Below are 23,900 nucleotides of genomic sequence, written 5' to 3' on the forward strand. Positions count from 1 at the left end.
ACGCCGGCGGCGGCGGTGCGCGGCCCGGGCGGGCGGGGGCCGGCGGCGGGACGGGTAGACCCTTGAGCTCAGGTCCCGGACCCCGGTGCAGCTGGAGCTTTCCACTCAGGGGACCTGGACGGGACGGGGCGGGCCAGCAGCGGGCCCTTTTAGGGGCAGGGCCAGGGCCTGCTAACGGGACAGGAGAGAATGGGATTTCAGGGAGGGTGGAAGGGGAAGGAGGCGAGCCAGGAAGGGACAGGTCTGTGTTGAGTTTAAGGGCCTGCGCGAGAAGGGAATAAAACTGAGAGGCGAGAGAAGCGACTTGGGACTGAAGCGGGATCTGAGCATCCAAAGGTTGGTTGGGCTAAAAAGGAATGCGGACCAATGAATCGTTGCGGACGAGGGGCGGGCAGGATGGAGAGCCGGGGGAGTGTCCATCCGTGACCTGGGATGAGGGGCGGGGTGGGACCTAAGCCCGCCCCATGGAGATCTGAGGTTCCCTGACGATTAAGGGGCCCTTCCTACTCTACTACTACTAGGTTTAGGCAAACATTTTCTTCTGTGAGCCAGCTCTGCTCCGGAGGGGTTGGTTTTAGGCGAGGTGTGCAGAGCAGAGCCCTGGGGTGCAGTGCATAGAGGGCGGTGCCCCACTTTCCCCAGCGTCGCCTGAGTTTATCAGTTTATCGGCCACCACACCTGCTCTGAGAGCTATCTGTTCCTGCAGCTCTCCTTTTGCCCCTTTCACTGGCGCCTTGCTGGGAAGATGAGTGGGTGAGCTTTTGCCTGCTTCCCCGGCCTCAGCCATTGGTTGCAGACACACTCCACGAAGAACCAGAGAATTTACTAGGGAAAGGCACTGGGCAGGCTAGCTGCAGGACTGCCGGGGCAGTCGTCCAGGCTGCGTCCCAGGGAGACGGGCAGCAGTTAAGCTAGTGAGCCTGGCTGACCGCCCACACCTCTGCACGACCTGTGCCCAGTCCTGCCTTGACTGAGCTCTCGCTCACCTGCTTTCCGTTCTGAATCAGCCACAATGGATTGTTGTTGTTATGTGCTGTCGAGTCGCTTGTGACTCATAGCGACCCTATGTACAACAGCCCTAGACCCTGCTCTATCCTGTGCCAGTCGCACTGTTTCTGACACACCCATCCCGATTACCCCAGTCACTGAATCAATCCACCTCATAGAGGGTCTTCCCCTCCTCCCTAGCATGATGTCCCTCTCCAACGACCTGTCCCTCCTTACAACATGTCCAAAGTATGTCAGACGAAACCCCAGAATCCTTGCCTCCAAGGAGTAGCCTGGTTTAACCCTCTCCAGGATGAATCTGTTTTCTTGGCAGTCCATGGTACATTCAATACTCTTCTCCAGCAACACAGCTCAAAGGCATCAATTCTCCTTCTATCCTCCCTAGTCATTGTCCAACTCTCTGATGCATAACAAGTGATTGCAAAGACCATGGCCTGTATCAGATGCACCTTAGTCTTCAGAGACACACCGTTGCTCTTGAGTACTTTAGAGAGGTCCCTAACAGCTGACATTTCCATCGCAATGTTTTTTTATTTCCTGGCTGCTGGTGCCAAGAGTGTTGACCGTGGAGCTGATTCTCACCACTGTCCAGTGGTGAGAATCTTTGTCTTCTTGACATTGAGCCTCAGTCCATACTGAAGGCTGCAGTCCTTGACCCTCTGCAGCAAGTTCATCAGGTCCTCCTCAGTTTCAGCAACCAGGGTTGTGTCATCTGCATAACGCAGATTGTTAATAGATCGTCCACCAGTCCTGACGCCACATTTCTCCTCATAGAGCCCAGCCTCTCAGATAATCTGCTCTGCATACAGGTTGAAAAGGTATGGAGATAGGACACATCCCTGACATATGCCCTACAATGGATTAGTTAAGTAAAAAGTCCTCCTTTTATGAGGCTCTTTGCATCTCCAAACACCCAGTGTATGCAGGATTATGTCCCCACCAAGATCAGCCTCAGGGAGCAGAGTGTGCGGCCTGGGCCACTAGCCTGAGTGGTGGAAATTAGGATGTTCACAGCTTAGGGTGTCTGTCCCTCTGACTGTGTGCAGTGGGAGCAGTGGACTGCCTATGAAATAACTCACGGTGTATCTCCCTGGGCTCTGCACACTGGAGAATAGCTGGAGTAAGCGTCTTGAAACAAATGGAGTCTAGAAAATAGGAGGTGCAATCAATAGAAGCAGGAAAGGAAGGACATGCATCAAGACATGAACTGGGGCTGGGGGAAAGGCCAGAGGTAAGAGTGATAAGTGTTTTTTATCTGTATATATTCTCTTAGTTTTCTAGCAAAGTTTTTAGTAGGGAGCTCTAGTGGCAGAGTTCATAGGCTGTCTTTGGCAGTTTGAATCCATCAGTGGGCTCTCTGGAAAAAGATTAGCTGTAGCTCTGGTAGCTTAGTGGTAAGGAGAGATACTGTCAACCCAAAGGTTCTGCTGAGTCTAAACTGAATCATAGCTGACTCTCTGGCAGGGGAAATTGCGCCTCTTTTTCCTGCAGGGCAAGTGGTGGACTCAAACCACGTGTGTTTGGCTTGACAGTGCAACCCCTTACCACTAAGCCACCAGAGCTCTTCTTTGGGGGTCTGGTGGTAAAGAACTGCACTGCCATCCAGCCAACCAAGGGGATGCGGTTTGAATCCACCAGCTGCTCTGCAGGAGATAGACGGGCAGTCTCCTGTGCAACATATTGCCTCTGAAAACCTGCGGGAGCGTCAGCTATGGACTGGTTCCAACTTGACAGTATACCACCACCACCACCATCATGTTTACAATTTCCTCGCTATGAGCTAGAAAAGACTCAGAGGTGGTGAGTTTTGAGCTTTTTGAGCAACTTTGGGGTGCAGACAGATGTGGAGTGTATGGCAGCACCAGGGGGCAGCACCTACTCACTTACCTGCTGCTTTAGATCCTGGAAGCTATTTGGCCTGGGTACCTACAGACAAACCGTCCTCAAGAGACCAGAACCTTCCCTTGGGGCACCTTTTGGAGGGCATACTGTCTGGACAGCTTCATATGGACGCAGCTCTTGCTGTGCCACCATGGCCACAGCGCTGCCCTTGTATCCTTTCCCTTTTGATCTTGAAATAGGCAGGACAATTGAAAGTTGGGGATTTGCTCTTTGCTCTGCAAATCCACTCAATGAGGCACAAGCCTTTTCATTTCAGAAACCACCCCACAGACAGTAGGTCATTTATATCAAGTCCTTTTATTCTGATACCACAGAATTACCTTGTCACAATACAGGGGGGAGGGACACTGAAGTACCACGAGTTCTCACAGAGCACAGGAGGATGGCACACAATTCACAAGGTCATGTGGAGGACTCGGGTCATTGCACTTACAACTGTAAACTTGTTTGTTTGACTTTGTACAGCACTCTTCCCCCCTCAAATAAAGGAGAGAAGGAAAGAAAGGGAGGCAGGGAAGAGGGAGAGGGGGAGCCAAAACAAGACGTGGAAGCTAGCAGGGGGAAGGCATCGGGCTGCCACCATTCTCCAAGGCACTGCGCTTGGAGAGAAGGGGCTAGTGTGATCCCAGAGGCTAAATGAGGCAGACACACACACACATACACACTCACGCGCGTGTTCACGTGCATACACAATGTCTCATGACTTCCATGGCTCTCCAGTGCCACCCCAGTGCGCAGGGCAACAGGGCTGCTGGTACCCAGGGAGCCAGGTAGACTGAGATGGCATCTCCGGGGAGTTTCAGTGGATTAGGCCTGTCCCCTGACCCTGTCAGAGTCCATGCTGATGAGTATTTACAGCATGAGGGTATGATGGATTGGGGAGCAGGAGAGGGGCCAGCAGGGCAGGAATGTATGTGATGGCGAAGGACCCACCCTGGAAAACTCATCCCAGGCTCCAGAAGACAGGCTGGAGTTGCCTGCGCTGGTGCCCTCTCGTGCTGGCCCTGGTGCCCTCTCGTGCTGGCCCTGATCCTGTGCACTGCCCACAGGCTGGGGCTGGGGGCTGGCTATGTAATGAGTACACTGGACCCCCACAGGGGGCTGGAAGGAAGTGCCTTTGCTCTTGATGGTGGGGAAGGGCATGGAGAAGGTCTGGCCCACCTCTCAGAGACCCCTTGCCCATTTGGAGATGTGCTTGTTCTCTCCACAACCCAAGGCACCAAACTCTGGTCCTTCAGCCAAGGCTGCAGTGGCTCCAGAACCCAGCTGAATCTGTACAAGGGCCAGTACATACATGACCCAGTGGTCTGCTCCAGCCACTCTCACAGAGGGGCAGTGGGTCCTGCGAGGAGAAGGGAGGGTGGGTATGGGAGTGTGACAGATGTCAGAAATTTCAGACTCAGAGGGTTTGGTCAGAAAGGAAATTTGCTGAGAAATGAACACTTCAGAGCCTGAAACGGGGCACACTAGCAGCTACCCGATGGCCATCCTACTTCTAGTGCCTGTTTCTGGTACCATACCCTGGATTTTATTAAAGGGTTACTACTGCCCTGGTCCCCTAAGTAGCTAGCCCACTAGGTATATGCCCACACAGAGGTGACTCTGGGTGTCCAGAGGTGCAACATAGTAGCCTCCCTCGGGTCTGATCTCTGAGCGGAGGCAGGTGTCTAGGGTTTAGGTGAAGCCCAATCCCAGTTGGGCCCGAGTCTCAGCCCAACACCAGCTTGGCAGCCTTGGATCCCATTCACAGCTGCCAGAGGTAGACCAGGATCCCTTCTGAAGGGGCATGTAGACTGTATTGGAAAGCATGAGATGTGGACCCCTGAGAAATGCATGTTGCAAACCAGAGCACTCTGGAGGAAGGCCAGGCTGCAAGGGGTTGGGCAGCTGCTGCCTGCTGCACTCCCAGCTCTGCAGTGAAGACGCAAACAAGCAGTGAAGTACTAGAGCTTCAGAGATGGGGTAGGCAGGGACCAGAGGTCCTGGGAACAGATGCTGAGAGGGCCACATAAGACCTTTTATAAGTTTTGTCACTGAGAAGCTTCTGTGGAAACTCAGCCTAAAGCCATGAGAGTTCACCTGCCAGATGACACTGTCATCGATCTTTGACAGAAATGCTTAAGGCCCAGATTTTCCTGAACACGCTTTGGCCCCCTGGCCCGAGGCCAGATCTCCTGGCTCAAAAACCTCTGAGCCTCCCAAGCACAGGGGAGAGACATGGAACAGGTACAATCAGGAGCTGGGTCCCTAGGACACAGCCATGCCCTGCTCGTGGCTTCCATCCTCAGATGCAGTCCAGCTCTGCCCCCCTTTGAAGGTACAACCAGATGCCCCTGGCTCAGGACTGGGGCAGGAGGAGCAACGAGATGCAGATAGAAATCCTACGGGACACTTGCAGAACATTCACGTGCACACATCCTGTGCAGGCTCCCAGCCTGCCCTTTGAACAGAGAGACCTATAAGGGTGTGTGAGGCCTTGTGTTGCTGGCCCTGCCGCTTGGCACGCCCTGGTGGCAAATCTGGCAGGTCCTCACTAGCTCGTGCAGAAGCCAGCTAGAAGCACTCCTGAAGGAGAGGTTCTGAGGCAAAAAGAACTCCAAGCAAGAGGGTCAAGCATTTCAAATGGATGAAATCGTGCAAAGAGGCTGCGAGCTGTGCATGCTCTGCTGTGGGACAGGCGGTGACTCACCTGGCAGCAGCGAGTCCTGCCACAGGTCAAACATGCCACAGACTGAGAACTTCACACACACGGTGGGAGTCAGGGTGAGGGCTAGGGAGGGTGAGATGAGTATATCTATCCAGTTTCTCAATTGCACGTTTGCAATTAAATCCTTATACATAACATGGAATTTATTAAATATTAACAGTTGTCTTTGAGGGTTTATATTTCATTGCATAGAACATTAGAGATGAGACTTGTGGCTGTGCCCAAGATGAAGGGAGGCCCCCAAGGGAAAGGCCCTGGGAGGTACGTGTCCAGCTCACCGGGTGGATGGATGGAGCCACGCTTCCTCATATGGGGCTCCGGGCCCTTCCCTTGGCCGGCAGAAGCCCTAGCCCCTCTGCTCTGAGCACGCCCACTGGTGATGGCTTAAGAAGGACTGGAATTGCACAGTAAACAGAGGCGGGCTGAGGAGCCTCCCTAGACCTCGCCCTGGGGTTGTGCTCTTGGTGGCCTGCTGCCCACTATTGCTTCAGAGTCAATGTCTCCCTGTGCTTAGCAGGGGCAGAGCAGAGAGGAAACCAAACCATCAGTCACAAGGTGGAGGTGGAGGTGGAGGTGGAGGAGGAGGTGGAGGGAAGGGGCGAGGGGGCAAGCAAAGAGAAGAAAGGAGGAGAAAAAGAAATGAAAGAAAAATGTTTATGAGGTATACACGTAAATCAAACTGGAATGATTAAGGCTGCTCTTGAAATCAAAAGAAATCCCCAGGTGTACGGACGAAGAGCCAGCTGGTTGAGACAATGGCGGTGCCGCTGGGACACTCATGATAGCTGGGGCAGGGGGATGGCTTTGAGATGGCGGCTGGCGTGCTGGCACGCTGCCACCCACGGGCTGGGAGAAGCCTCAGCCAGCGCCCACGCTGCTTTTTCGGTGCTATGGCCTCTTATTTCAGCGATGAGACAGTGTTAGGTCCTAATGTTTGTAAAGTTCTCCCAACCCCTCACTGGCCACACATGGAGTTTTCTGCCCCCACGTCACCCAGAAGGCAGCGTGACGGGGGGCAGGGCCCTGTGGTCACAGAGGGATCCGGGCCAGCTGGAATGTGAAGGAAACGGAGCCCTGGGCCCCCAGCCCTCAGTCAAAGCCCCTCTCCAAGGCTGTGGAAAAACTTCTGGCGTTGAGGAGGTAGGGCAGTGCCCGTTAGAAAACGGGCAGCATGCGCCCAAACTCTGTGTATAACGCACTGGGAGCCTGGCCGGCCAGGCCGCAGGAAGGAGGCCATGGGAAGAGAGGCAGGAAAACCAGGTGACAGCAGGGATTCCAGAGGGCCCCTGACAACCAAAGCCCCATGGACTGGGGGTCTCACTTGTGCAGCATATCAGGCAGCTGCTGTTTGAAGCATCCTGTGTCAGCCGAGGGCCCTCCTGCCACGTCCCACCCGCTGGGAGTCTTGGGGCCAGGGTTTGCCAGATTGTAGATGCTTGGAAGAGAAGAGAGGGAGGGAGGAAGGAAAGAAAAAAGGATCTTGTCAAGAACCATGGACAGCTGCTTCCCACCCTCGCACGCCTCTCACCCTCATCTGCTGAGTGCCTTCCTGACAGCTAAACTCCTCTCTCTGCACAGGCTCCCAGATCCTCCCGAGGCAGGAAGAGGGCACCGGTGCAGGTCTGAGGTCACAGAGGGAAGTTAGGAAAGAGTCACATATTTCAGGAAGAGGCGTTTCTTTTAGTGCAGCAAAAACGTTGCCTTTTGCTTTGCGTAAGAGTGAGGAATGTGGGGTTTTGGTTAAATGGCAAGCCTCTCTCTGCCGAGGCCTTCCCTGCGCACCTCTGCAAGAGCCACAAGGGACTCACAGCAGCGCTGGCCATGGACAGCAATCATTAGCCAAATGACAAAACTTGAGGGAGATGCCACAACATCAGTGGTTTCAGTAGCCCGCCACGCCATGGGGCAGGACACAGAATAAAGTCACGGCTGTGGTTCCTTTCCCTCCCCAGTGACAGCAGTCTAACCCCAAACCTCAGGTCAGTGCAGCTGTGATCCTGGGCCACATGGCCTCTCCTGCCCTTTCCCTCGGCACTGCTTCTGATCTCACATTTGTTCCAGGGCAACTCTGAGAAAATCTCCGACTGAGCAGGAGAGTGGCAGGAAGCCCAGTGTCGTGGGGTGAAGGCAGGAAGAACACTGGGGTGCTGCACTGTGGTGACTGTAATTAGAATAATTGCAGGCTCTTTGCTTTCGTCTACAGTGCCCACTCCAGCTGGCTCCTGCCCGATTTCACCCTTAATCGCCCTCCCCTGAGATTCTGGGGGTGCTGGCTTCTTGCCCAGCCCTGCAGACCCCCGGCCTCTTCCTGGCCTCCAAGCCTCTGTGGCTGCTGTTCCCTCACTGGACCCACATCCTTGCAGCCTCTTCTCCATAACACTGTACCTCACACACTTCATCTCTGGCCTCCTTCTCTGGAACTGACTCTGCTTCACCAGCTGCACAGATCTTCTTACCCACAGAAATGAACTTTTCATTTCATTCTAATTTTTTAATTCTACGTCTCCCTTAATGGACTGTCAGCTCTGAGGGTCAGACACTTGGTCTTGCTCCCTGCTGTACTCCCAGCACAAACCTGGGATTTGACAAGTATGTGTTCAATAATAAATGAGTGTGTGGAGGAAAGAATCCTCCAATCCCAGCGTTCCTCTTCCAGAGACAAATGCCAACAAGCAGGCCTGACCTGGGCAAGGTTGTCTACCAGCCTCAAGGCTTCCTTGAGGTGACTAGGCCTGGCCTTGGCCACACATATCACATATCCTTGCTTACCATGGGAGATGCCATAGAAATGGCAAAAGAGATGGGTGGGGAGCCCTCAGGCCATGGTAGAAGGCAGGTCTCCCTCCCCACCAACCTGGATGCTCCCCAGCGTCCTTCTGTAGTGGGAGGGCCAAGCCAGAGAAGATTCCAGGATGTGGCTTACCATCCTGCTTCAGTCACTGCAGCCCACAGCAAGCCAGGGCTCCCATTCCAAGGGAGCTTTCTACTCTCAGAGGAAGATTAGGGTGCATCTGGCCTGAGGCAGAGGCTGCTTGTCTCTCAGTAACCTCTCTTTGTCCCGTCTCCGAGTTTTTTGCCTCTAGATTCACTCTATTTTTTCAACGTATGGTCTGTGAATTCAACTTGAAAGCAAAGAGTGTCTTCATGCTTAGGGCTGCAAAGCTCTGCTGGGTTTGGGGACTTTGCTGACCACCTGGAGCAAAGGCATCAGAGGAGGGATGCCATCTAGGAGCCAAGGCCACTCTACTTCAGGATGGCTCTGGACTTAGGACCCTACACACAGACTTTGAGTTGTGGGGCATTTTCCAGGCATTGAGTTGTGTCTTCTCCCAGAAGAAAATGAAACAACTGCCATCCTCTCAAGCCAGCTTAGTCAGGGGCTGGTCCCTGTCTTCCAGGAGGCAGTTTGATTTGTCACAGCTTAAAGAACCCCCCAAGCTCCTCCTAGTTCACACTTGCAGGAAGGAGGTGGGTCTGGACAGTCAGGTCTCAGTCCTTTACCGCCCTCACTCCCACCCTTCCCTGCCCCACTCTGCCCCACAAATTCTGGTCCTGACACTCACTGTTATACGCAGAGTCCAGCGCTGCGCCCAGGCCTCGGACTCCAGAGATTTTTCCACAGCAATGATACCATCTCAATTCATCTCTTCAAGAGCCTGTGGAGAATTTACAAAGGAGGATTAGGGAAGAACACCATCTCATAAGGTCCTACAACAATCTAACGCCAACCAGGGCTATGAGAGCCCTGTAGGGGTGAGAGAGTGGCTTTAAGGAGGCAGTAGAGAAGGACAAAAGCTGGCCTCCCACTGGGCTTCTGGGTAGCGTCTCTCGCTTTTTGTCCTTTACATTTGTAGGAAAAAACCCTGCATCTCAGGCCCCACTACTGGCTGAGGACCAGAGCCCTCCTGGAGGACTCCTTGGGATTGACAGTCCCACCCCTCACCCTAGGCTTCCCGGGAGGCCAGCACAGGCCACTAACACTTACCCTGCTGGGCATGGTCACCAGAATGAAGAAAATTTTTTGCCAAAAGCAGACACAGCTGTGATATGGAAAGAAAAGATATGAATCAGGAAATTGGGCCAGATCCCTCTTGTAGTCAGGGTCATCTGGGCACAGCAAAGTCAAGTGACAGTGAGGGTCGGGGCTGGTGAGGCCTCCTGCTGGCCTGTGACTACGTGTTGTGCCTGGAATCATCCCAGCCTCCACTGCAATGGGCTCTAGAGAGGCTTCCCGCGTGGGCCTGGCCCCTGGCAGTACACACCTTCCGTCAGCTTGCCAGCTTGCTCTGCAGCCCCTCCGGCCATAGGGAGGATCTTGGAGAACACGCTCTCTCCTTCCGCACCTGGCTGGCCGGCAGGAGCCCCTGGGGTCCCACTGGGTTTGGGCCCAGCCTTCACACCTGGAAGAAAAGGAACCATCATCAGGAGCCAGGCAGGTGGGAAAGCAGACCTGAAGGAATCTGATCCCAGGTGCCTTCTGGTTCCCGGGAAGAAGAAGAAGAGTAAAGAGGAGGAGGATGGAGGAATAAAGAGAGGACAGGAGAACCGGAAGACAAGGTGTGGGAAATTCAGATTCATTGCCATCAAGTCAATACTGACTATAGCAGACCTCCAGGGCGTTTTCTGAGGAAACCACACGAGGAGACTGTTCAACTTTCTCCCGTAGAGCTGCAGGTGGATTAGAACAGCCAGAGGGCACAGCCTTTGGGTTAATAGTGCATCTTCCTACGGACTAGGCCCCCAGAGCTCCAAAAGCATGGTGAGATTGCGAGGGTGGGGCAGAAGGCAAATGAGAGGAAGGTGAAAAGAGAGAAAGGAAAAAGGTAAGGATGGGAAGGGCAGAGGAGAGAGAGGGGGAGAAGGAGGAGAGAGGAGAGGATGGAAGAGGAGCGGAGGGAAGAGAAGGGGGAGGGGAGGGGGAAGTGAAGAGGAAGGGAGGGGAGAGGGAACAGAAGAGGAGGGGAAGAGGAGGGGAGGGGAGAGAAAAGGGGGGAAGAGGAGGGGACAGGAAAGGATGGGGAAGAGGAGGGGAGAGGAGAGGAGGGGGGAAGGAGAAGAAAAGGATGGGAGAGGAGAGGAAGAAGAGGAGGAAGAGGAGGGGAGGAGAGGAAAAGGGAGGGAAAGGAAGGGAGGATGAAGGGGGGAGGGGAGGAAGGGGCAGGAAAGGGAATAGGGGAGGGAAGGAGGAAGAGAGGATGAGGGGAGGGGAGGGAGAGGAGAGGAGGAAAAGGGGAAGGAGAGAAGGGAAGGTTGAAGGGAGTTTAAAGGGCATGAGGAGGTGAGGGGAGGGGAGGGAAGAAAAAGAGGAGGGGAGAGGAGCAAAATGGGGGACAAGGAGGAAGGGAAGAGGGAGGAAGAGAGGAACAGACAGGAAGACGTCATGTCCTGGCACTGGGCTCTACCTAGAGCTGCCTGTCTGTAAGGTCCTAGAGCTGGTGATTCTGTCAGAGTTCTAGAACTCTAACCCCAGTCTGCTATGGAGGTCTTCAACATACCGGGCACCTTCTCAAGGAGCAATGAAGGTATATAGTTGGCAGGCTCAAGGGAGGGAAGTTAGGGGGCAGCTCAGATAGTCTGCACCATAAGCAAGGGCATCAGGAGGTAGGCTCACCTGCAGGTCCAGGTCCTGGAGGTGGCTGGGCCTGAGGAGGCTTCCCCTGCTGGGGTGCTTTGGCTGTCCCTTTAGAGCCGTCCTGTTCTGCCCGGGGCTACAACACAGAATCAACAGCTGAGATGCTACCTGTTGACTCCATCCACACCCAGCCTAGAGCTAGGATGTCCATCCACCTTGTAGGCACAGCACTCATCCTGGTTAGGCCCCACGTTCCAGACCTCCCCTACCCCATGCACCAGGCCCCTACTTACTGGTCCTGAAGGCTGGGGCCCTGGGGCCGTGGCAGGCCCTGGCTGAGGTTTTCCTGCTGGCTGGCTGGCAGCAGAGGCCGGGCCCCGGGTCGCTGGCTGGCCCTGCTGCTGTAGCCGAGCCTGAGTTGGAGCCTGCTGGGAGGGTGGATGCTGCTGCTGCGGCTGGGGCTGGCGTGACGCTGCTGTTGACGGCCCCTGCCTGGATAGTGGCGGCTGTGACTGCTGTGACCCTGGAGGTGCCTGACGACCTGCTGGCTGTGGCTGGGGTTCTGGCTTTGGTTGCAGGGCAGGGGAGGGCCCAGGGTGGGCCTGTCGAGAGCCCTTCTTGCTGTCGGAGGCATGGTGGTACGCTGACTGAGCACGAGACGGCTGAGAGTATTCAGCAGAGCTGGGGTACCCAGGCTGGCCCTTCTTCTGCATGGCGGGAGCAGTGCTGGGCTGAGGGTGGGGCCGGGCCTCATGGCGCCCTGGGTCCCGCACGTGTGGTTTGGCAGCACGTCGGCCTGGCTCCTCACCGGCGTGGCGGCCCGAGTGCCGTCCGTGGTCACCATGATGGCGGTGTTCCTTGGCAGAGGTGTGGCGGCTTGGGCCACCCTCATCATGTGGCCACATCCCCTCCTCGGGGGGTTCGTCGTAGTCATGGTAGCTGTGCCTGGCAGGGCCTCGCTTCTGGGAGGAGGAGGAGGAAGAGACTGCGTGGCCCCCGTGGTGCCTGAACCGGTCGGAGCGGGCATCCCGGGGTTTATCAAACCAGTCTGTCTCCTCCTGGCCCAGGTGATATGCTTCAGAGACCAAAAACAGAAAAGCATCAACCCCCGGGGCTGGCCGCAGGGGGAGGCCCAGCTGAAGCCATGCAGGGAAACCAGACAGTGGGCACCACAGCCATATTACAGGACACCAGGGTCCCACGCTTACCCTCCCACGACCTAGGGCCCAGGGTACACGTGGGGCAAGCAAGGAGGGCAGCCTGCAGCAGAGCCCACTGGCTGCGGTGTCAGGCCAGGCCCTGGAGGGACATCTTGGGGCGCAGGGGTCCACAGGCAGGAAGGCCCCCCAGGTGCCGAGCCTCTGCGGTAGTCAGCCCCAGCTGTCATTACCTTCGCTGTCAGAAACCACGCAGTGAGAATCATCCAGGATGTAGCCCTCTTCACGCTTGTACATGTGGGCCCGTGGTCCATCCTTGACATGTTCCTGGACATCAGGCATGGAGTGGCTGGAGCAGAATTGTGGGCAGGTGTCCCCAGGAGGGAGAGTTCCCCCAGCAGGCCGGGGCCGTCCTAGTGGGCTTACAGGGCTCTCCTCCTCTGAGGCTTGGCTCCGCATGGGGGGCCGTGCCCGGCCATGGGCCATACTCAGGGAGGAGGGCTTGGAGCCCGCTTTTTGAAGCCGATCCACAGTCTCCCGTTCACGCTCATACCCTTTGCCTCTAACACCAAAGTCATGGCTGGACAGCTTCTCCCCACTGTAAGCAGATGCCACCCGGGACCGGCTGCTCCCTCCATACACACGGTCATCCTCCTCAGCGGAGTCCCGGTTGGACACCCCGTAGTATCTCTGCTGCTCATACACATTTTTCTTGAGGCCATAAGTGATTTCATCCTGGAACTTCCTGCCCCGAGAGCCCAGGCTGCTGCTGACGGCGGGTGGAGGGTAAGAGGCCAGGTCAGATTCCACGTCCTTGGCTTCTTCGATAGGGGAGAATTTGGAGATCTTTTGCTCCATGCCCTGCTTCCGGTGTTTGCTGCGCTTGGAGGAGACGGCAGCTGGGGCCAGGCTCTTGGAGGGATGTTTGGGTCCCATGGGGCTGGGACCGTACTTCTCTGGCCGAGCTCCATGTCTGTAGTCACTGTCACTGTAGTAGTGGGCACTGGAGGGTCGGCCATTGCTCTCCATGCTGCGGTGATGGCCACCCTTCCCACGGGGGTCATAAGCATCCTCCTCAGATTCCTCCTCCCCTCTGCCATAGCAGCAGGGCAGCGTGGGGCCCTCCAGGCCACCTGATTCTCCAGGCTCCTTTCCTGGACGCCCACTGCCGCCGGGCCCTAGGGGCTCCAGGCGTTGGCTGTCAGGGGCGGTGGAGGTGCTGTCCTTGGTCAGTTCACTGATGTCATCGATCATCACATAGTTTCGGGGGACATTCTGCTCCAGGCTGGTGTAGTGGGAATCAGAAGGGTAGGCGGGAGCTGGGCTCTGGCTCACACTGCTCCGCTCGGTGGCTCGGGGCATCTCGGGGGCCTTGGCCTGCTGATAGCTGCTGCTCACTGTTGGGCCACTATAGCTGGTGTCAGAGGGGGCTGATGACATGGCCACCGCAGGGCTGGGGATCACCTCGTAGTTGGTGGGCACCTTCTGCTCCAAGTCAGCTAGTGATGTCTGTCGTGGCTTCTGGTGCAGGGCATGACTGTCAGCTGGAACTGGAAAGTGGGTACTCTGTGTGGTTGGCATGGGTGCCTGGGCTGTGTAGTGGCCTGTGGGGCGGAAAGCTTGCTGGCCTGGTAGCCCAGGCTCAGCTGGGTAACTGGTGCCAGGGGGATAAGCAGGGGCTGGGTATGTGCTGGGGCCAGGGTAGGTGGGGGTCTGGTGTGCTGGGAATCCATTCTGGGTTGGTCCACTGGTGCCTGTGGGGTACTGAGGTGCTGGAGGTGGGAACCGGGGCTGCTGGAAGGCAGGGGGGCCGGAGGGAGTAGCAGGAACGGCAGCAGCAGGGAAGTCGGCGTACTGGCCGGCAGGGGCGTTGCAACCCTGGAGCCGGAGCTGGTTGAGCTCACTGTCCGACAGATAGTCACGATGCTCACCAAGGCCACGCAAGGGTGGGTAGTCACGGCCACCTCGGTCCTTGGCTAGAGACTCTTTGCGCTGTGTGATGCCCAGCTCCAAGTACTTGAGCTTGGCGTCAATCTCCTTCTCCTCCTCATCCAGCTCTGCCTGCTTCTTACGAAGCTTGGTGGACTCATGCTCCACCAGCCGCAGGTCCCGGTCCAGCTCCCGGAGCAGACTAGCCTTAGTGGCAGGGACGCCGGTGGGCCCCGCTAGCCCACGTTGCAACAGGCTGGCCGCGTACAGCTGTGGGGGGGCCTGGCTGGCCAGGGGCAGGTGAACCTCCTCTGGAGGGGGGCTGGGCAGTGTCCGCTTCACCTTGCGGACGAGGCCGTTGGGTGGCAGCACCGACACCTGAGACAGAGGGAAGGGCGGGCAGCACTGAGACCCAAGGCGTGGATGGCTTGATGGGTTTGGGGAGGAAAAGCCCAGGCCTGCACTGGCCCCTCAGAAGTGGCGGAGCCCTGATTCACCAGGAGGCCTGCATGCCTGCCCTGCCCACCCCATGGTCTTGAGTCCTTTGCTGTGGAGGGAAAGCCTTTGATTACTAGCCAGGCCTTCTCCTTCCCAGGACTCCGGAATGCAGGTTACAGGAATGGGGCAGAGTTCACTCAGTGCTGACCTGGCACATGGTGAGATTCCACATGTGCTCGGAGAACTCCCTAAATAGCTCCAGTGGCCCGCCACCCTCCACTTTACACCAAGGTGATGGGAATATAGGCCTAGCTGACTTGAGATCTTGTGATTTGGAAAGCTGGTGAGGATGAAGGGTGGAGAAGGGTCATGGGCAGGAGTGGAGTGGATCCTAGGCCGACCAGGGACCTAGAGGATCATGGGAAAGTTGACATGCTGGTGTCAGCTACAGCAGTCTTCTGCCCTCTGAATTTCTCCCTGAAGTGCTCTGCTGCTTGCTCACTCTCCCAATCCAGTACCACCTTCTGCCAAACCCTCTGGTCTGCGCTCTCAGCCGGCGTCCAGCCCTCTCAGCCCACTTTCTGATACTGTTCTCTGGCGTCCCCAGCAGGTCTTCCTGCTCAGGACTCTTACACTACCCTCTGTAGGGCCCACCTCACTGACCCCATATGTTCTGCATTGCCTGAAGTTGCAGCTTAGCTCTTGCCTTTGCCTCTTGTTTCTCAATTTCCCAAAATGTCTTGGGATTTGGAGTCCTGAGGGCGGTCAGTCACATCCCCCAAATACACTGGGGACTGACATTGGGCTTCTCCAGAAAAGCTTCCCATTTAGTATTACCATACATATGTTATCAAAAAGTGTGGTCCCAATCACAGAATGAAGGATAAGCCTTCAATGGTATAAATTTAACTTGAGGTTTTCACTCTGTTCGTAGTCTTGTTTTGGCTACCCACCCACGACTGTCCATAGGGACTTCTGTATCACTCCAGCCTGGAGACAAGGCCATCATGCTCCTCTGACCAGCCCCGGATCCTACTCCATCTTGCCCCATCTATTCTGCACACACCACTAAAAGCCCTTTACCAGCCCTGCTCACCTCCTCTACAATCCCACCACAATACTCCATCTCCCTCCTCTCTGCATTACACCCAGAAAATGGGCAAGGATACCTCACAAGGCCTGTGGGTCCTACTTCCTCTCCCCAGGGACACAAATGAATGGTTTACTTCACTCACTAGCCCATAGTCTGCCTGGGGCTTTCTAGAATACTGACTTTGGCCTGTCTCATCTGCCTAAAAACTCTTTTGGAAAAGCCCACTTTCCACAGTCTGACACTCTTTGTCCTTGGCATTAATTTACCTTCTCTTCTCACCTACACTGCAGTTTCAGCCAAGTCACCACATCATCTCCCAGCATCATATACATCATTAACAACTGAGGCCATGGACATGGACAAACACGCTCTAGAGGGCTCTACTTTTGAAAACAAGCGGGTGCATAAACAGACTTACTGATGGCCAAGTAGGAACAGGGGACAGGATGAGAATGGGTTGCTAGCAGCTAGCTGCAGTGTGTTAGACTAAGGGGTTTGGATTTTCTTTTGGGGGACTGAAAGCCAGGCCAGAGCTGGGAGGTAAGGATTATCTCAGGCAGATCTCAGCTGATTTTCCCGGGAGACATTCACAGACAAAGTTTGGAGTGGGAGAAGCCCAGACCAGGGTGACCTGGAAAGGGGAAGCAGCCAGCATGGATTTCTGCACTGAATGTGCGCAGTCTTTACTCTCACATAATGCTAGCAAGAGAGTGCTGTTTCCAGCAGGATATCTGGATGGGACCTGTGTGTGTACCTCTGTATGCTCAGCTGTTTTTGCTGGGCTCTGGGCTCCACCAGATATGCATGGAGAAGGGTCCATTCCTTGCCTCCCTCCCCCCTTAAAGAGAAGCCCCGCCCTGGGAGGCCTCCCAAACTAAGCATTGACCCCTGTCCCACCCTGGATCAGCCCCTGTGCCCATACCTGGCTACCCAGCCCCCCCTGGTGCTGGTAGAGGGAGAACCTCTCTTTGGCGGATTCCTCGGCGGTGGGGCTGAGGGGCTTAGGGTCAGACAGGGACCGCTGCAGGGTCTTCATGGGGCGAGGCAGCGTCTGCTGGCGGAGAGCGCTGTCAGCGGTGAAGTGCTTCTGGGGACTCACGTGGGCCTTGTTCAGCCTCTCGCTGGAGGCAAAGGAGGTGTCCAGAAGCCGGTGTGGGGACAGGGGTGAGACTGGCGAGTACAGGACCTGGGGGGACTTAGGAGGCTGGCGGCTCATCAGCTGTGAGAGGGACTCAGGGGGCAGGTGAGTCTGGTACCCAATCTCCAGGGGATCCGGTTTCTTTTTTTCAAATCTTCCCAGAGGACCTGGGGTGACGATCTGGATGCCAGGCAGGTAAGGGCTAATGGCTGTGGGCCCTACAAGCTGCGGCCCAGCCACGCCCTGTGGCTGTGCATCTGGCTCTGTCTGGCAGGCGAGGCTCTCTCCACGGCCAGTCTTCTCTGGCGCTGAGATGTACCGGATGATCTCCACTTTGGGGTCGGTGGCAGCTGTGATGTGGATGGCTGGCGAGACCCTGGGCAGCTGGTCCGGCTCCGTCTGCACTGAGCAGTCACTGATCGTCTGGATGCCCACGCTGCTGGTGGCCCGAGCGGCAGCGGCGGCCGCGGCAGAGGAAGCAGCAGCGTCGTGCTTGCTGTCGGAGCTCGAGTCTGAGTGGCGGGAAAGTCGTGAGCGGCGGCGGCGCACTGGCTGCTCCCACTCGGCATTGTCCTCGTCGTCTGTCTGCACGCTGCAGTCGGCACTCCGCCGAGTCCGGCGCCGCCGGGTCAGGAGGTAGCGGCCCTCGCCGTCTTCGTCATCTGTCTGCACGCTGCTGTCTGCGATCCTCTTTACCGTGCAAGGCTCCGGGGCGGACTCTGCCTCGCAGGCATCACGCAGGCGCGGCATGGAGTGCCGCTTCTTGATGCTGCTGCGACTGGCCTCCCAGCGCTCCTCGGTCTGCAGCGACATGTCTGAGGCAGAGCTGGGGAGACCCCTGTGCAGGACGGGCTCCCGAGGCTGACCGGGGCCCTCAGGTCCTGCCACAGCAATGAAAGCTGCATGGGTCAGTGGCGGCCAGTACTGGCCATTTTGGGCCAGTTCAGTGGCAGCTGGTGGGGCCCCTCGGCCCGGTGCCTCACAGGCTGCAGGGAATGGGGGCTTCTGTCGGTGCTTCTGCTCTTCAAGCTGCTGCTGCAGCTGTTGCTGCAAATGCTGGATCTGCTCCAGCTGCAGGCGCTGCTGTGCGAGCTGCTCCCGCTGCAGGGCAAACTGAGCCTGCCGCTCCTCCTGCTGCTGCTGCAGCACGTGCTGTTTGATAGTCTGCAGTTCCTGCAGCTCTCGCTGCACCAGCAGTTGCTCCTCCTCTCGGTGCCGCTGCAGCTCCACGCGCTCGCGCTCCAGCTCCTCCTGTAGCCGCAGCTGCCGCAGCTTCTCCAGTTCCACCCTTTCCCGTTCCAGCTGCAGCATTTGTTCCTGCTGCTTCCGCTGTCTTTCCTCCTGGGATGCTGCCTCCTCCTTCTCGTGCCCTGGCCGGCCCAGCGCCCCACTCCCAGGCCCTGGAGCAGCATCTCCTGGTGGCTTCTGTGCAGTTAGTGGGGTTGGAGCTGGGGCTGTCGTGGGCTCTTTGACAGCCGCAGGGGTGACGGTGGTTAGTGCTTCTTCCCGTGTAGCCCCAGCTGGTGGTTCTGGCCTTGGTGGGCCTCCAGCCCTCGGGGCCTTAGCAGCAGGTTTCCCAAGATAGACCGGGCCTTCAACAGGTGGAACGCCGGAAGCGGTGGGAAATCTGCTTGGTGCAGGATACCGGTACACCCCTGTGGGCCCAAGAGGTACCCGGGGCGCAATAATGGGCATGCGTGTTAGGCTGCTGAGCGGCACAGCTGTTATTCCACCAGATGCATAAGGCCGGTACATGCTCCCACGCACCATGGGCCGCAGCACCGATGCTGGCTGGGTGGTGATGGGCAGTGTTGCAGCAATTGGGGTGTTGATGGTTGAGTAGATCATGCCATCAGCTGCACGTACGGTGGCTGTGGATGGCAGCAGCTGTCTGACTGCTGTCCCCTGACCGGCTGCAGGCCCATACTGGCTCAGGTTCCCAGCACTCGGGTGGCCCTCTGGAAAAGTGGGGTTCCCTAGGAGGTCAGATCTGAGAGGAGCCAGACCCTGCGGGGCATTGAGCCCAGGCCGAGGCTGGGGCTGGTACTGCATGAGGTCAGGGCCACCACCGCTGCTGCCATGCCGCCCACCGTACTGGTCCATGGAGTTGAGGGCAGCACACATCCGGCTGATCTCACGGGCCGTGGTGGCACTGTACTGGGCTAGGCTGGCCTCCTGAAAGCCAGCCGCGTCTCCCCGAGGGCCGTACCTGTGGTCAGAGTAGATATTCGAAACAGAGCTGTAGCGCCGCATGGGGAGTGGGTGAGTCAAAAGGTCTGTTGGGTGACGTAAGTCTGTGAACGAGCCATATTGTAAGCCCTGTCCTAGGTAGCGTCCATCTGCAAAGCCCAGGCTGTAGGAGTGCTTCAGAGAGCTGAGGTCTACAGCTGAGTCTCTACCCTGGAAAAGCTGCCCCAGGCGGTGGGCGTGGTAGTTGAGGCCAGCCTCAGCCAGATTGGTGTCAGACATGGAAGAGTACAGCCTGCCAGGGAGGGCCTGTGGGTAGGGTCTCTGTTCCTCATGGGGCCCATGCCCCATCACCCCCTGTGCCCGGTAGCCAGGGGGCTCAGGAGGTTCAGGGTCCCGGGGGCCATAGAAGGGGCTGCCACTCTGGCCAGGTGGGGCGGCATCTCCCACATTCTTCTCAGGTGCACTGGGGGCAGGATGGAAGGTACCAGTGCAGCTACTGCCAAAGGGGAACTTGTAGACCATGTCACAACAAGCCAGCTGGCTCTCAGGCCTCATTCCGGTGAGGTCCAGGGCACCTGCAGGCTCCTCTGGGAGCAATGTGGTCACAGTGCCTGCTGTGCCCTCTCCCATCTGCACCATCACTGTGTGTGGCTTCCTGGCACCTGACAGGGCATGTGGCCGAAGCTCTGCAGGGGTAGCTCGATGGGCCTCAGCACCAGGCTCTGGCACTGGGCCTGGCTTGAGGCCAACGCTCTGAGCGGTGCCCATCTGGCTGATCAAAACATCCCTTCTGGCCAGAGGAGCTACCTGGTTGGGCAGGTTATACCTGGCAAATTTGGCCTCTCTGGGTCTTCCTCGGGGCCCACCTCGATAAGGAGCTGTCTGGACGCCCTGCTCTACCTGCTTGACCTGGGCCAGGCATACAGGGCTACCTGTACCCTGGCCAAAGTCAAGTCGGCTCTGGAAAGGGTCCCCATAGACCACAGGCTGCTTTGGCTGAGCCATGAGCACAGACGAGGCCATGGTAATGCTCACGGTGGTGGCAGTGCCAAGGAAAGCATGTGTCTGCTCCTGGGCATTGAGGTTGATGACCAAGGGTTGCACTGCGGTAGACTGCCTTCCTGGGATTGGGTCCAGGGCAAGGCCATACTTTCTCGCTTCCGCAGCAAGAGAGGTCAGGTCCATGCCCTGGTCAGTCAAGATGATGGGCGTGGGCTTGACAGCTGTGCGGAGGTCTACCACAGCAGTGCCAGGGGGTCTGGGGCCTGGTTCCACTCGGGATGTCCCAGGGACAGAGGAGATCCGGCACAGGGAGATATTCTCAGCAGGCAGGGCACCCCAGCCATAGAGTGCCAAGGGTCCATCTGCACCAACACTGGCTGCCCGTGGGAGGCCAGGTGGCCCAGGTGGCTCTGGGGGCACCTGTGTCATACTTGGAGGTGTTGTCTGGCTGTAGCTGTGGGCAGTGGGCTGGGAGCCAGTAGGCGAGCACACAGGGGAGGTGGAGGCGCTGGCATGGACCATTCTGGTCTGGCTGGAGGCATCTGATGCCAGTGTGATGACCATAAAGGGGGCCTCCGGAGGGGACTGCTGCCATGCCTGGCGAGGTGTACTGGGTCGGTGCGGCGTCTGTGTGCCCTGGGCCACCATCGATGTTGAGGTGGAACCGCTGGGGCTCCGTGGCATGTCTGAGGTGGGCGCTGGGCTTGGCGTCTGTGTAGAGAACTCTGCTGTGGCTCTTGAGCCCAGCTTGCCAGGAGAGAAGGTAGGACTCTCTGAGGGAGAAGATGGAGAGAGGGGTGGACTGGGGCCTACAAAGTAGGGATATCCCCGGAAGGGCTGGGAAATGCCACCTTGGCCATCACTTACAAGGGTCTTCTCTCTGGTGGTCCGCCCACCAGCCGCAGGGCCCCCAGTGGCCTGAGGTAGTGCCTCAGTTTGGGACCCATAGTTTGCAGTGGTTGGGGGCTGTCCATAACCATGGGCTGTGGAAGATGGTGAAGGGCTACGCTCGGAACCTGCTGGGGAGCTTGGGGTTATATACCCACGTGGCAGGTTGGCTGGACCGGGAGCCATGGCTGTGGATGCTGGGGTCCCAGGGCCCTGGGAAAAGGGTGCGCCCACCTCCTTGGAAGCAGAGCTGGGGGAGGCAGGAGTACTGTGAAGTTTGAGAGGGTCCTGAGGCTCCTTGGCGAAATGCTGAGTAACGCGGACGTCGGGGATGACCCGGCCCCCCATGCTGTCTGAGGAGGTGGAGGTCGACGAGGAGAAGGACACAGGGGCAGCAAGCTGGGTGGGGCTGGTCCCAGGGGTCAGAGGGCCACCGTTTTGCTTCATGGGGTCCATGTACGCACTCTCAGCATTCAGATACTGCTTTTCCTTCTTGTCATCAGCGAAGGTTAGGTCACGTGAGGAGGCCTGTCGCATGCGGGCGATGCTCTGGGACGTCTGAAGGATCTCCTCGTACACGGCCGCCCCCAGGCTGGCTGGCGTGCCCTCTGGAGCTGGCTGGGCTGCCCGGCCATAGTCATGGTCTGGGGTGTCCTGGTATTCAAAGGAGCCCTGGGCCCGAGGGCCTGTGGGCTGAGAGGGGCCACCGTGGGGCCCCCGGGTCCCTGCTGCCTGGCCTTGTTGCCGCTGCAACAATTCTGCCTTCCGCATCATCTCCTCATAGGCCTCTTCGGCACTCTTCAGGGGCCGGCCAGAACTGGGGGCCGTGGAGCCCCCCGTGGGCATCTCAGTTGGTGAATAGAGGGACATGAAGGTGGGCAGGTTGTACTCACTGCCTGACTTGTAGAGCCGGGACGGGGTGCCATCTAGGGCCTCAGCCTCGGAGTCGAGGGATGGCGAGGGTGAGTACTCGGAGCAGGAGGACCGGTGCAGCTCCTCCATCTCCGCGGCCTGCCGCAGCTCCTCCGTCGGGGAGGCATCCTCGATGGGGGACAGGTTGCTGGGTGGCGTCTTGGAGCGCTCCCGTCTCCGCTGGGCCCGCAGCTCCTCCTTGTCCCGCCGGGTCTTCCGGGCGGTGCTCCGGATGCGCTGCTGCTCCACCTCCCGCATCTTCTCCTGCTCTCGAAGCAGCTCCTCCTCCTCCCGCAGCTCTTCCTCCTCCGAGGAGTCCTCGATGGTGGGCAGTAGGGGCCCGTGGGAGCGATGCCGGGCCTTGCGCTGCTGCTTGGCTTCTTCCAGGCGCTGCCGGCGACTGGGGCTGCTGTCACTGTCCTCCTCCAGCGAGGACAGCGAGGTGGGAGAGGTCCCCGACGTGTAGCTGGGAGTGGAGGCCGGCAGTGTTGAGGAGTGCTCACCCCGGGAACGGTCCTCGGGGGAACCAGTCAGGCTCTCCATCTCCAGCTCGGGCTCCCGGTCCAGGCTGGGGTCGGGCCCTTGGCCCAGGTCCAGGTCATGGCTGTAGCTGCCCGTGCTGTTTAGCTCGATGGTCTTGAAGCGGCGGAGCCCACCCTGCAGGGCCCCGCTACTGTCAGCGGCCTCCCCGGGGCCTCCCTCGGTGAGCAGCTCCTCGTAGCCGGTGGTGGCATTGTGGGGCAGGCGCCTCTTGGGCTCCTGGCCGGGCTCAGCTCGGGGCCTGCCACCTTTCTGGGTGCCGTGTTTGGCCAGCCCGTGCCCAGAGGGGACAGCATCCTCCTCCTCCAGGTTGTCTTCCTCGGCACTCATCTCCAGGATCTGTCGGCGCATGAATTCCTCATCAGTCAGCTCTGCTGCCCGGGCTGGGGCCTGAGGTGGCAGTGGGGACAGGCCACCCTCACTGCTGTCCTCCACATAGTCGTGCCGCAACTGGCTGCCAAAGTCGTCTGAGGACTCGGCCGTGTCCTGCTGGTCCCTCTGGCGTCTCCACTCTAGAGAGTCCTCCTCTTCCTCCAGGATGTCCTCCAGCTCCTCATCTGAGTCAAAGGCCTCAGGCATGATGGACAGGGAGTGTGGCCGCCGCTTCTGCTCCTCGCTGCGGCTCAGTGGCTTGGCCTGCTCGCCGCTAGGGGCCACGCTCTGGGCCTCCAGCAAGGGCTTCACACTACTCCCCACTTTGTGGAGATCTGAGGGGCTGGGTGGGCGTGGCCCCGTCACCCCCGCACTGTCTAGCTGTTCTACCTCCTGCTGCACAACACCTGTGATCTCGCTCTGAGAGCTGGAGACGCCGTCAGAGGAATAGCCTGTGTCGCTGAGGCTCTGGGGACTTCGTGACAGGTCCTGGGAGTAAGGCTTGCCCACCGGTTCCTGCAGCAGGGAGAGAAGCGGGCACTGGTTCCCCACAGTACACAGCTCACAGGGCGCCCTACCTTCCCATTAATCTCAGAGCCCTAGAGGAGGGTTCCTCCACCTCCCCAAGGCCTAGGCCTCAAGGCTTACCACCATCCCATCTTTCTGGTCTTGAATAACTTACAGGTTCTAGGCCAAGCCCCCAGCAGCACTCACAAGCCTCACTGCCATCGAGCCAGAACCGACTGAGAGCGGACCCTCCAGCGGGGTTTTTAGGAGGCTATATGTCACACCGGCGGAGACTGCCCATCTCACGGAGCCACTGGTGGATTTGAACCACCAGAGAGGCATCTCCTTTGGGTTAGCAGGCAACTCCTCGGAATTTAGCCCACCAGAGAGCCCAGAACCAGTAGCACTAGGTTTTCAACGAGAAATGGGCTAGTGGTAAGGAGATACGCTCCAACCCAAAGGCACACAGTTCAAATCCACCAACGTCTACTCCCTGGGTAAAAGATAGGCATGAAAATCCACTGATGAGTCAACCATGACTTGAT

General features: G+C 57.9%; 1 protein-coding gene across 1 annotated transcript in view; it reads right to left on the minus strand.

Annotated features, from left to right (window-relative positions):
• Window positions 1-9,616: 9,616 nt before the first annotated feature.
• The window catches only part of BSN (bassoon presynaptic cytomatrix protein), a 105,207-nt gene continuing 90,923 nt past the window's right edge, over window positions 9,617-23,900 (minus strand). Inside the window, exons 5-10 of the mRNA XM_006893013.1 lie at window positions 16,729-23,364; window positions 12,580-14,653; window positions 11,483-12,264; window positions 11,229-11,325; window positions 9,880-10,017; window positions 9,617-9,657 (exon numbers count right to left, since the gene is read on the minus strand). Of these exons, the coding sequence (XP_006893075.1) occupies window positions 9,617-9,657; window positions 9,880-10,017; window positions 11,229-11,325; window positions 11,483-12,264; window positions 12,580-14,653; window positions 16,729-23,364 (9,768 nt within the window). The remainder of the gene's footprint in view (window positions 9,658-9,879; window positions 10,018-11,228; window positions 11,326-11,482; window positions 12,265-12,579; window positions 14,654-16,728; window positions 23,365-23,900) is intronic.

This window comes from Elephantulus edwardii, unplaced genomic scaffold, assembly GCF_000299155.1.
Source record: "Elephantulus edwardii isolate Elephantulus edwardi_28Jun2011 unplaced genomic scaffold, EleEdw1.0 scaffold00121, whole genome shotgun sequence".
Lineage (NCBI taxonomy): Eukaryota > Metazoa > Chordata > Mammalia > Macroscelidea > Macroscelididae > Elephantulus > Elephantulus edwardii.